Consider the following 12,658-nt stretch of genomic DNA (forward strand, 5'->3'; position numbering starts at 1 on the left):
TAAGAAATGTCCAAAATGTTTTGTTCTCCGTATATAGTATGCAACACACTCACATTGAGAAAGATGCATGAAATCTGAAAAGACTCCTTATTCATCTCAATAGCATTGTCAAGCTTGAATCATTTGCCAAGGATATAAAGTACGAGCTTGGTTGACCTAATGCACGTAATAATAGAAACGGCTGTCTTGCTTCATATGCGCAATCAGTGAGGTTTGCGGCCTCAGGCGATAAGATTGTTAAGTTAGTCAGCCTGTGGTAGCCAAGACTGGAGGTCCGGTCCGAAACCGTCAACAATGGCATCGTAGTCGTGCTCTGGAGTTCCGTTTGCTTGTGTATTTGGAAGATTTTCTTAGTCTATTATTTCGATATATGCAATAGACGTTTGCCGATACGAATACCTCGCCGGCATCTCTTGTTTCACTCCGAAAAAGCCTGGACTCCGTGACCGCAGCACACATCCCAGTCCCCTCCCTTCGAACTCCCCGTTTCCCAGACGGCAGATCGATCTAAATGCCTCAGCCCCTCCTTTACAAGCGCACCGTGCCATCCTATTAAGCTTACGATACTTCCTGCGAGCTCAATGCGGCCATACGTCCTTTGCCCATCTTGCGACAGGTGATACGCGCTCCTCACTTGCGGCTTAATGGAGATCTATGGCGTCTGGATATAACTCAGGATTCTCCGCGACGTCGATCCAACACCGTGGCTTAGGTGATGGACGGTCGTATACCAGTCAGGAAGATGCCTCCGTGAATGGCAGCTGGGCCGAGCCTGCTCCAAGGTCTGGAAGAAATGCTCGCTCCGAGTCGGGAAACAGTGCGAGCATTCGCCCTCGGGGTGGCTCTGGTGGCTCTCTAGCCCCCTCCCTTGGGGGCCCTGGTAGCTTCAGCTCAGAGCTCAAGAGCATGACTACATCGCGGAGTGTAACACCCAGACCTGATGGCACCTATAGGCGACGAGGGAGCAGCAACGTTGAATTGGATGACCTAGCGAGCACCGAGGAGCGACAGGCTGCGATCCGCGATAAGATCGCCAAAGAGATGAAGATAAAAACCGGGACTGAAAACATGCTCGAGGCACTCTTGGCCAAGGACCCGAAACATACGAAAGATCAAAGGTTGAGGGTGGAATCGGAGCTCAGTTCGTCCAATCGCAAGCTTGCGGAGTTGCACCATGAGCTTGAGGAGGAATTGCTACGTGCGCAGGCGCCGTCAACCCCTCCGCGAAGTCGCTTCTCGATGTCTTTATTTCGTCGCAGTCCTCGGCGATCGCCCTCTCGTATCGACCCTATGAATGATGATGATCGTTTGGAGGAGGCAGAGGCAGAGGCAGAAATGGAGTCGCCAACATATGTTCTTGCGGAAACACTACAGGCGCTGGAAATAGAAGGCATGGCGCCAGATTACTACGTTGAGCGTGCCAACAGTTTGGTTGAACTGTTTAGGCGTCATCCGACATTAAAATACGATCTTGCCTGGTCTGTTTTTGGATTGCGTGTCCAAGTTATGCTACTAAGCGATAGCAAGGAGGTGGTAGCGGCCGGCTACCGCTTGACCCGGTATGCAATAGCCGACAGAAAATCACTTCAGATCATTCGGTCATTACACACCGACGAGCTGGTGATCTTGTCTCTCGTCAAAGAGAGCAAGGCGAGCATCGAACGCGAGCAGGCGCTGAAGTTTGTTAGAGCTTTCCTGGACGTGAAGGACGGAGTTCATGAGATCTCGAGAGCTGTTGTCCGAACGATCGTCTCCATTGCTGAACATCAGGAGGATCGCCTTAGAAATATATCCATTATGACGCTCGCTGAAATCCTGGTCAAAGACCCAGAGCTGATCGCCTATGCTGGAGGATTTGCGACTTTACATGATGCCCTGGCAGAAGGGACATTCGGTGCGTCGGAAAGTCTGATCGCAAGCTTTCTGCATGTGCTCGATACGCCGCATAGTCGAAAGCACCTACAAGGCGGGTGTGAACTCGAAGCCGTTCTTGCGCCGTTTACTGATTCTCTGTCGGACTCTGTTCACAACGGGCGGCTAAAGTCATCAGCGAAAGCCATTTCGGCAATGCTTAAGACCTGGCCTGGCCTGGTCATTCTCGCACGGCATGGAGCCAAGCCTCTCCAATCGCTCCTTGAATCTTTACATTATCCTGATCCTCAGGCAAGAGATCTGATCATGGAACTACTTTTTGATGCTCTTAGAATAAAACCACCGTCATGGTCATCGTCGTTCCTTGCCGGTCGTCGGCTCACTACTTATGGCAGAGTCGCTAACCTCAGATCTGAGTCCGATGCCAAACAAGTTCGTGCATTTTACGAGAGCAATGATGACCGATTCGATTTAACAGCACATTTTTCAACTTTGATATTAGCAACGCTCATCGATGCCGGACTTTCAAAGGTGCGTTACACCTCTGCCATGCTTTGTCTTTCTAATGGGATAGTAGGCTCTTTCGGATCTCATCGAGGAAGAAACAGACCAATCGCTGAGGCGGAAAGCAACTCTGCTTCTGACAGAGGTGTTAAAATTAGCACATCATTCTCTACCTCAACATATCAGCGCAAACCTTCAAGTCCTTCCACACTTACTCCCAGCCGCCGTTAAATTTGATGTCGAGAATCATGACGTTTCCAGCTCGACCATTTACCAGATTGAGAGCATAAACCGGACATTGGCTCGCTCAGTAGGCATTTCCAATGGGACAGGGCGTTATAGCGTGGACGTCGACATCTCTGCTTCCTTTTTATCCGGTGATCAAGGCAAGGACCGACTAAGTCCTGCCATGGACGAGACCCAGTTCCGTAACGCAATTCTGGAGACGAATGTCTTGAATACCGTCAATTATATCAAGTGGAAATGGGACCTGATTCATCGGATTGTTGAGGGTCCTTTGACAAATCCGAAGAGACTTGATGAAGCTATAAAGGGCTCGAAGTTTATGAAACGACTCATAGGGTTCTATAGGCCTTTCAAGTACAGGTTTTCTATGGTTCCTAACACCAAGCCAAATCAGCGGTATATTCGAACTGGATGCGCCTTAATGCGCACCCTAGTCCAAGTCCCAGAGGGCACAAAGTACCTGGCGGAGAACAAATTCCTGCGGCAGGTCGCTGAATGCCTCGCTCAAGTGGATCGTATGAGCGGACTGACATCTTCCTCGCCCCTCTTTTCGCGAGAGCAGATGACAAATACGTTGAGTGGAGGATATTTTGCCTTGTTGGGGACTTTGAGTGGTGACCCCAATGGCCTTGCCATGCTTGAGCGATGGCACATGCTCAACATGTTCTATCACATAATCGAACTGCAAGATCGGGACGATTTGATACAGACGCTCTTAGGGAACCTTGACTACAGCCAGGAAAGTCACCTGAGAGTTTTATTATCTAAAGCTCTCACAACCGGCTCCAAAGAAATTCGCATCTTCTCGACGAAACTTCTGCGCAAGTATGCTGTTGGAGGCGTCTCCTTGGCATCTCAGCCAGGAATAGGTAGAGCGGACTGGGTTGTCAAGCTGCTAGTAACCCAATTATACGACCCTGACGTTTCTGTATGTCAAGTTGCCGTCAAAATACTTGAGGAAGCATGCAACCAGCGGGCTTACCTTGAGTATGTGGTCAAATGTCGACCGTCTCTTGATCACCTAGGTGAAATAGGGGCACCGTTGCTGTTGCGATTCTTATCGACATCGGTTGGTTATCATTATTTGGACGGTCTTGACTACATCACGCAGGAGATGGACGACTGGTTTTTGGGTCGGAACGATGCATATGTTGGTCTCGTAGAAGCCGCACTTTCCCGTGCCTATGTTGACCAACCACGAAGAGCCAGCTTTGCGCCTGAAGATTTCGTGGATCTGCAAGACATCGGAGTGGTACCGCCCCATTTCTATAGGGAACTTGCGAGAACCAGAGAGGGGTGCCGATTACTGGAGCAGTCGGGTCACTTTAATGAGTTTGCTTGGACAATCCGCGATTTTCGACTTGATGAAGAAGACACTGAAGCGCTTCTGAAAGTTAAAGGCTGTCTTTGGGCTGTTGGCAGTGTTGGCTCTATGGAACTGGGAGCACCTTTCCTCGAATCGGACCTTGTTCAGCAGATTGTGAAGATAGCCGAAAGCGCTGAAGTGTTGACCATGAGAGGTACTGCTTTCTTTGTCCTTGGTCTGATCTCTCGCAGCCGACATGGTCTGCAGGCGTTGCGAGAAGCTGGATGGGACTCCGCTGTAGACCAGAAAGGGGCCTCTATAGGCTTGAGTCTGCCCACCGACTTCAAGAAGTTGTTCTTGGTGCGTGAAAAATATTGCCACGGATATTGTCTCGTGATATGCTAATGATAAGTACGCAGATTGAATTTCCCTCGCATTCTCGACCAGCTGAAGCTAAACGGTTGTCTCATGAGAAATTCAAAGCGGCCACGACAGATCCGGATCCTGCCAACCAGAAGATCTTGAAATTAATGGTCGACATGGGCAACACTGTCTTGTCGAAGCGAGCGGCCACGGATCTTCATAGGTAAGCCCAGTAGAAAGCTCCCTCTTGGACCACGCTGATGGGTATGAAATGCAGCATCAAAGCAAAGGACCCTGATCGATTTCACCAACCTCACCTTTTCCGCAAAGCTCTCAGTATCCTTGAGAGCCATCACTTCCGATTGCCAGCGCGACGCTTCGCCCTTGATCTCTTTGACAAGAGTGTGATGCGGCGTATAGTGTTAGAAGAAGATTCTGACACTGATTCCGAGACGACATCATCACAAGATTCTGACTGATAGGGTTATTCCATAGCTCCACTATAAGTTTTGGAACTTGTAGTTCTCTTTTCTTTTCTTTTTCTTTTTTCCCTTTTTTTTTGCGGGCATCACCATCTTCGATGAACATTCCCTTTTATCATGGAACGAAGGATGAATAACGAAACGCACATTCACTGTTACATTCTTGATTTCCAGTCAGGTTCTGTACGCCACCTACTGCATTTCATTTCTTCTGATTACCCTTCTGTCTCGGTATGGCGTTCAGGCATGTTCAGGCATGAGCAATGAAAGGATGTTGCATATTAGTTCTTTTCCTCTTCCTTGCAGTCTTCTTGTTTCCCTTTCCAATCCGTCAGCAATGACATCTCTGGACACTCCCAGCTAGAAGAGGATCTTATAAGAGGCTATTCAGTGTCAAACAAGACACAAGGATCGTTTCCTCTTTGCTGATGCCTTCGGCCTGATGGTGTTGCCTCTGATCTACTTGATAGTTGTGTACATACAAATATTCATCCATCCATGCAGACAGGACCTTTAACTTTAGCATGAAAGGACAGGGATCCGGATATCAATGGGGTCTCAGTTGGCTTTGAAATGTGTCTTTGAAGTATTTCAAAATGTAGATTATATACTAAGGGTGGAGTGATAAAGTGCTAGGAGTGAGTGAAGTCACCCAGGCCCCTGGACCTCGGAATGGCTGAGCTCCAGTTAATGGCGCAACGTCTTCTCCGTTCTCCGCATGAAGCAACGAACATTACATTCACAACTTCACATCTGCCCAGCGATCCTTCATCCGTATATCACCATCAGATAGATTACCATACTCGCACTTAATTTGTCGATTTTATTGCATCCAGTACTGAACCTAACTGCCTCAGCAGTTCAGCACCCATGGAAGATGATCGACTAACCTCTTCTCCACACTCTCCATATGTTGGAGATACCACTCCGACCAGCGCCGCATTCATGAGCCCCAATAGCATCACGCCGTCGTCTACTATCCTAGCTCATTCTCTTATACAGCTGATTCAATGCTCGCATTGCTCGCGACCACTGCGCGCTCCGCTGCGACTCCCATGTGGCGATACGTTCTGTCGAGCTTGCCTTCCCCCGCTTCGGGAGCGGCGGGGAATCACGTATCCACCGAACGAGGATCGAAAGCAAGGGTTCAAGTGCCACTGGAAAGGGGCTGATAATTGCCTTGGGGACCATTGTCTAGGAGACTGTGGGGTTGATGTACTATTGAGCAGACTCGTGGATGTGTTCGATGAAGTTCTCGGGTCGGGAACGCATCCAAGCGCTGAAGAAGAGTGTGGCTCCCGGGTGATTTGGAAGAGCTCGGGAGAGCAGCAGGAAACGGTAACAAAAAGCGCGGATCTTGGCTTGGATGTACTTGGGGGTATCTACCAATTGGTGAGACAGGGACGCTTCGACTACGATGTCTCGGAAGTTGGATATGAGGGAGGGCTAGAGGGACGCTCTGGGCAAGTCGACCAGACATGCGCATCCTTTGGACAATTGAGAGATTCCCTTCGAAATGAGCTGGACTGCCAGGTCTGCTACTCGCTAGTCACTGATCCAGTTACCACGCCCTGTGGCCATACGTTCTGTCGTGGGTGTGTTGCAACTGTCCTGGATCACAGTGATCTCTGTCCTATTTGCCGGCGCAAGCTGAACATGTCTTTAACTGTACACCTAGAGCCAACCAACAGAAGAATTGTTGGCCTTGCAGAGCTTCTTTTTCCAGAGCAGGTTGCTGCGCAGAAGCAGAGCCTGGGCCAGAATCAGGCTGAGTTTGATGCTGAAACCGTTCTTCCGTTGTTTGTCAACTCGCTGGCTTTCCCAACCATGCCGACTTTTCTGCATATCTTTGAACCCCGCTATCGTCTTATGATGCGACGCGTCATGGAAAGCCCGGACCGCAAGTTTGGAATGCTCATGTACAACCGCTCTGGTGTACGACAGGGCTCACTAGGAGACGCTCAATTTCTGCAGTACGGCACCGTTCTCAGGATCGAGCGCTTTGAGCTCCTACCTGACGGAAGAAGTTTAGTATTCGCCAATGGGGTATCACGTTTCAAAGTCGCCAAGTTTGATATCGTAGACGGCTATCATGTCGGCCAGATACAGCGGGTTGATGATGTCCCCCTTGCAGAGGAGGAGAGGTTAGAGTCGCTAGAGACGTTGACCGTCTCTGATACTTCGACCGAATCTACACTGGCTAATCAGCCGCTTGAGTCAATGTCTACTCAAGAATTGTTCCAGTTGGGATTGGACTTTGTACGAAAGCGACGCAGTGAAGGAGCCAGATGGCTTCAGCCCCGTGTCCTAACGGCCTACGGAGATATCCCAACCGATCCAGCCAACTTTTCCTGGTGGCTTGCTAGCGTTTTTCCTGTCTCGGAAGAAGAGAAGTATGCGCTCATTCTGGCGACAAGTGTTAGGGAACGACTGAAGATTACTGCACAGTGGGTCAGAAAGGCAGAGAATCGAGAATGGTATGTACATCATCCCACAGCGTTGTTCTTAAATTCCTCAGCGAATAGTGAGGACTCACCATGCTGCGTCCTTTTTCAGGTCGACTTCGCAATCATTCGCCTCTGTCTTATGACTAGCCGTCCCTCTCCTCGTATTTGGCCTTATCCCAATGGCTCTTGGGCCGATGTCCTCATCTGCATCAGTACGATCAACGAATGTCTTCACCACTTTCACGCCATTCACTTTTTCTGTTTCTGTGTCATTCGGCTCTGGACCTGCCCCCTTCGAGAACAATCAACAGCGAGCTCAAATCCAGGAGACTGAGACTTATCTTTCACGGACCCTTGTTCTTGGCCTCTTCCTCATTATCTTTTTGACGCAGGTAGTAGCCAACTTTAGTCAGATATGGAGGATCACACGTCAAGGAACGGCAGAGAACAGAGCCGACATTGACCCGCGCCGCGAAGCCCGAAGGGCAGCAGAAAGACCGCAGGGCAATGATCAGAGAGATATCCAGCGAGAGCTCCAAGCACGAGCGATAGATTCAGGGTAGACTCAACTCTGAAGTCTACTAGCCCCAAGTCGTCTTCGTTTCGGGGAGGAGTTTCAAGGGTGCACATATACAGTGCCGATGTGTTAACCAATTGTCCATATCCCCAACACCATGTATCGCTAGGCACACAGCCTCAGAACCTCTGTGGCTTCAGTTTGTTTACTCTCTCACCAAAGCACAACGTTTCTAATGACGAAATTTAATGCGTTGAGCCCTTGCGCACGGCGGCCGACTAGTGCAAGATCAGGCACTCTTGTGACATGCAGCCGCTGAAACCTGCAGCTTGTAAATCTGTTGATTTCGACGAAATGAGGAAACTCTGCGAGCTATGGGCCGATGATATCCATCGCAATTATCCCATCTACACCCACTTTTCATTCTGTTGCTATAGACATGTGTAGATTGATTAGCGCCAACTGTACAGGTTCGGTGATCGTCAGTTTCAAGTACGTTTTGGCCTTCGGTACAGATCAATGAATTGAAGGGACACAAGAAACTTGCTCTCCCGGGACATCCTGATATTGGTTGGGAGTGTTTTTCCATAATTGATCAAGGACTTATTGTGGCGGCTGGATGTCAGAGATTGTAAGTATAGCAAGCAAGCGCCTTGCGTCTGTTCACCGGTTGTGCATCATCACCAATAGGAGTGGCTAGTGTAACCGGGCGGCTTGTCGCTGCGAACTATCTATCGCTTGCTTGACCTTGTCTTCTTTACTGGGATATTGGGAGCTCTGACTTGTCCAGCGCCACTCAACCAGCTGTTTCGAAGGATAGTTGGTTGTTGGGTCACACAACGCTGTCGTGTTGTTGGGACTAACTCAGCAGGTGCATGGATTCGTTTCATTCCTTTACTTTGTGTGGAAATAATGAGCTCTGTATATGGTACTTTGAGAGATGTTTCTGTGGTTGTATACTCCTGACTTCATTCACTTGGAATGCTCACCTATTTACGCATCAGGTTGATAGCATAGCTTCCTTGATCAAGTGCTCCGAAGAGTGGAAAGAGAGAAGAGGCCAGTATGAGGTCGAAATAAGAATGAAACGATGAAATGATATGCTAGAAAAGTTGGAAATCAAACACTCCAGAAGTCTACGGGATGGCGAAATAGATGGAGATGGTTGATCACCGCTGCAGAGCCAACGTGGGGTGATGGGATGCTGATTGCTGCGAGATGCCCTTCTCCTCAGAGGCACGAGATCATTTAGTCTTCCTTCTTCTTGTGGTTTTTCTCGACTTAGTTTCATTCTCTTCAGCCTGGTTATATCTATGGCCTGAGAGAGCACATCTTGCACTTGGATGTTCTCTGCCCATCCTGGTCTGATCTTTCTGCCCCTTTGGTTTACTTCTGTTGACCAATTTCACTATGTCCTCAATCACTCCATATGGAGGTATCCATCCAGGTAACTCGCCTCAGAGGTAAGCTCTCGAGATATTGTATCTGAATTCTTATCCATTCTTTCTACGATAAAGCCAAGCTAATGTTCTTGACAGTCTGAAAGTTGTATGTTCCTTTCTTCGTATGACATGTATCATGGGTCCTTACTCAACAACCTCTTGTGACTGTGCTTCAGCACAAACTGTCACAGAAATTGAGCCTTTTAGGTGTAGATTCTGTCGCCATTCCTAGATCTGAATATGAACAGCTGGTGAGTATTGCGACCATACGCCAATATTTAGCTTTCGTATCCCATGCTAACCCTTCTAGCTCCAAGAGGCATACCATTTTAGTATGTAACTCCGAACAACGCGCTGCTCGAGTACCATACATCTACCTTTCGGAGTATATGCACTAACTCAACCCAATCCAGGAAAACTGAAGGACTCACTTCTGGGTGGAGGATTATCGCAAGAAACCCTCGATGTAAAGAGTGACCAGAACCCCATATAAATGATCCGCTTGCTGATCTATGTCTCCTTCAGATATTGGTCTATGGATCGCCTCCACCAAATCCTTCTGAGACAATTGGCAGAAGTTGCGAGAATGGTCCTATTGAACATGAAGCCCATTCCAGAACATGTTCGGACAGCCCCCGCGGACAAGTCACCGGCACTCACAGAATCCCCAGAAGCAATGAGGAAGACAGTTCAGACGAAGGAGTCGGCGCATCTCAGAGTAGTGATGAGAAGGAGGACTACGAAGATTCAAGAAGCCCTGATTCGTCTACGACTCAGGCAGAGCAACGTACTCTCTTCATTCGCGGCCTACCAGACCGTGTCACTCTTCGAGATATCATTGATGCTGTGAGAGGTGGTGCCCTTTTGCATGTCTACCTCCGGGCTCGGGATCATACAGCCAACGTCTCATTTGTCGACCCGGCTGCCGCTCAAGAATTCCTTCAGTACACGAGATCTTTTGGCTTATACCTTGCTGGAAAGCGCGTAAGGGGTTACCAGAGCAGCAACCACATATTTGCAACTAACTCATCATGTCTGGTTTAGGTGGAGGTGCTCTGGAATGACCGCCAATTTTACCTCCCTCATTACGTTGAATCGAAAATCAACAATGGTGCATCTCGGAATATGGTCATCTACAACGTGAACAAAAGTATTACGGAGCCGCTCATTCGAAGGGATCTCGACCATATTCACAATCTCATAGTGGTCGACATCAAGTTCAAGCAAGGTAATGCGTACATCTCGACGAATTCAGTGCACAATGCACTCTTTGCACGGTCTTGCATGATGTCTCGGGCCACATACAAGGGCATGCGGATTGGATTCTTCTCTGATGAATGCGCAGCACCACGGGCCAAAGTCCAAAATGGCCCTAGGAAGGAAGCGCGAGCACCAATGAAGAAGCCGATCCCTGCCTCGAACCGCTTCCAACTCCTTTCTCTGGAGGGGGCTAGAGACGATAATAGCGAGGAGTACGGGAGTCTGCACAGTACATTCGACAGCCATTACTCAGACGAAGGCATCGCCTGGGTGGAGAACAGGGTTCCAGCCTAGGCCTAGTGATTGATCAGGGGCAGCTGTCTGTTGAGCCAGATCTAAAGGACGAGAGACCTTTCATTCATACTTGTTCTCCAGTCCGAATTAAGTTGCCTTACGGGGTATATCCCTTGCATATGCCAGAGTTTACGTAGGGTTTTGGTCGCTTGATGACAACGACGGGTAGCAAGTGGAGCAGCGTCACCAAATCGATTTCATTCATAGTTTGATTTCGGTAGGGTGGAGCAAGGATCACCATCTCAGAAAGCGTATCGACACTCAACAGACCGATTATACAGTATGGAATCAGATTCATGATCCATCAGCATCCGACGCTCCCCAGACAATCTTGCTCAAAACTAGCCTACTGTGTGCGGAGGAGAGGATGGGGCAAGTGGCACTTTCACAATAAGGCAGTAGAAGCAGATCATCAATCATAGGCAGAATGGTGCATAGTTTTCACGTCTCGCAATATGGTAAACAGGTCGCTGATGTTACTGCACTTTTCTTGAATATTTTGGCTCGCAGTCGGGTCACGTGAAGTCATAGAAAATGTATTCCTTTTTGAGGTCCAGACCCAAACAGACAAGAGGAAATGGAGAAAAAAAGAAGACCCCAACAGATGACGCAGGATAACCTCCGGGGAAACGCTCCTCTCTGTTTCGTTGACAAACAAGAAAAATGGGTAATATTTCAGATTCCTGGCCTATACTACTTCCATCCGAGACAGAGCCAGTAACCCATTCCACTGCCACAACCAAATTCGAACCTTCTTCGATTGCCCAGTGGGATTGCTCCATGATCTCCTCCCCAGTGCACCGTGAAGAGAACCGTAAAACACCAGTCTGCGCTTTTTCGTTGCATTTTGATCGGACAGGTCGTTTAACGGTACGATTTCTGGTACCTGGCACGGGCACCGCGACCACCGAACTTCTTGGGCTCCGTGCGACGGTTGTCGGCAACGAGCAGTGTGCGGTCGTACTGGACAAGAGCCTGCTTCAGCTGGTTCTTGGAGTGCTCGTCGACGTACTTCTGGTAGTAGGCGACGATGGACTTGGCGATGGCCTGGCGGATGGCGTAGATCTGGGAGGTGTGACCACCACCGGAGACACGGACACGGATGTCGACACCGGCGAACTTGTCAGCGCCGACGATCAGGAGAGGCTCGTAGACCTGTTTTCAAAAGAAAGGTTTGTTCCGTCAGATTCAGGGGGGTTTCCTTTTGCGTTGATATATTTGCGGGTTCCGGGTTCTTGATGGTCGTACCTTGAAGCGGAGGATCTCAGGCTGGACCAGAGACAGGGGCTGGCCGTTGACCTTGATGAGACCCTTGCCTTGCTGTTGATGACGCGAATTCTCAGCATTTGTTCGGTTGTATCCATGCGAATTTCAAAAAACAAAAAGACGAAGCCAAAAGTTCCATCAATCAATTCCGACACTCCAAATCGACTCTTTTACTCTTCCATTCATATCCACTCAACCCTCGGTATTGACGTCGAAGAAACGCTCGCAGCATTGACATTGCGATCATAGGGTAAAAAGGAGCAGTCTCTTCATACCTTGCAGTGGGCGACAGCGGTGGCTATAAGGATAATCCCCAAGGTCAGCAATCACGGTCATATTTCATCTCCTCCATGTCCATCTTCAAGGACCCGGAATCAAAATAACTCACCCGTCTTCTTCTTGCCGAAGCATTGCACACTCGGGACGGAAGCCATGATGTGTAGAATGGCCCTTGTCGGTGTCGAGAAGGAGTGTGCCGGAGGGTGGGTTCGAGAGAAAGTTGTCGTCGTCGCAGGGGCAATATTTCTCGCGGCTTTCACTTTCGATTCGAGATGGGCAGAATCCGTGCGGACAAACTCGCTTAGTGCGCCGCGCTAGTGCCGTTCTAGGGCTTGTCGGGGGGCTGCGGTCACGTGGCCAAGGAGCCTGCGGGAGTCGGG

The 12,658-nt window shown here is 49.2% G+C and overlaps 4 protein-coding genes across 4 annotated transcripts; 3 read left to right on the forward strand and 1 right to left on the reverse strand.

The window, feature by feature from the left end:
- Positions 1-654: 654 nt before the first annotated feature.
- On the forward strand, positions 655-4,770 carry ACLA_069480 (putative cytosolic regulator Pianissimo; the record flags this gene model as incomplete). The annotated part of the gene is made up of 4 exons (XM_001275343.1): positions 655-2,403; positions 2,450-4,288; positions 4,348-4,514; positions 4,569-4,770. 4 exons carry the CDS (start codon positions 655-657, stop codon positions 4,768-4,770), a joined length of 3,957 nt encoding a protein of 1,318 aa, XP_001275344.1.
- Positions 4,771-5,643: 873 nt separating this feature from the next.
- On the forward strand, positions 5,644-7,363 carry ACLA_069490 (putative ATP-dependent protease (CrgA); the record flags this gene model as incomplete). Its single annotated transcript, XM_001275344.1, has 2 exons — positions 5,644-7,250; positions 7,330-7,363. The coding sequence occupies 2 exons, from the start codon at positions 5,644-5,646 to the stop codon at positions 7,361-7,363; spliced, it is 1,641 nt and encodes a 546-aa protein (XP_001275345.1).
- A 1,784-nt stretch (positions 7,364-9,147) lies between these two features.
- ACLA_069500 (RNA-binding protein) lies at positions 9,148-10,733 on the forward strand (the record flags this gene model as incomplete). The annotated part of the gene is made up of 4 exons (XM_001275345.1): positions 9,148-9,200; positions 9,276-9,285; positions 9,705-10,163; positions 10,224-10,733. 4 exons carry the CDS (start codon positions 9,148-9,150, stop codon positions 10,731-10,733), a joined length of 1,032 nt encoding a protein of 343 aa, XP_001275346.1.
- Positions 10,734-11,597: 864 nt separating this feature from the next.
- Positions 11,598-12,433, reverse strand: ACLA_069510 (40S ribosomal protein uS9; the record flags this gene model as incomplete). Its single annotated transcript, XM_001275346.1, has 4 exons — positions 11,598-11,888; positions 11,982-12,053; positions 12,275-12,297; positions 12,388-12,433. The coding sequence occupies 4 exons, from the start codon at positions 12,431-12,433 to the stop codon at positions 11,598-11,600; spliced, it is 432 nt and encodes a 143-aa protein (XP_001275347.1).
- Between the last annotated feature and the right edge of the window lie 225 nt (positions 12,434-12,658).

The sequence above is a fragment of the Aspergillus clavatus genome, genomic scaffold (assembly GCF_000002715.2).
Source record: "Aspergillus clavatus NRRL 1 1099423829791 genomic scaffold, whole genome shotgun sequence".
Taxonomy (NCBI): Eukaryota; Fungi; Ascomycota; class Eurotiomycetes; order Eurotiales; family Aspergillaceae; genus Aspergillus; species Aspergillus clavatus.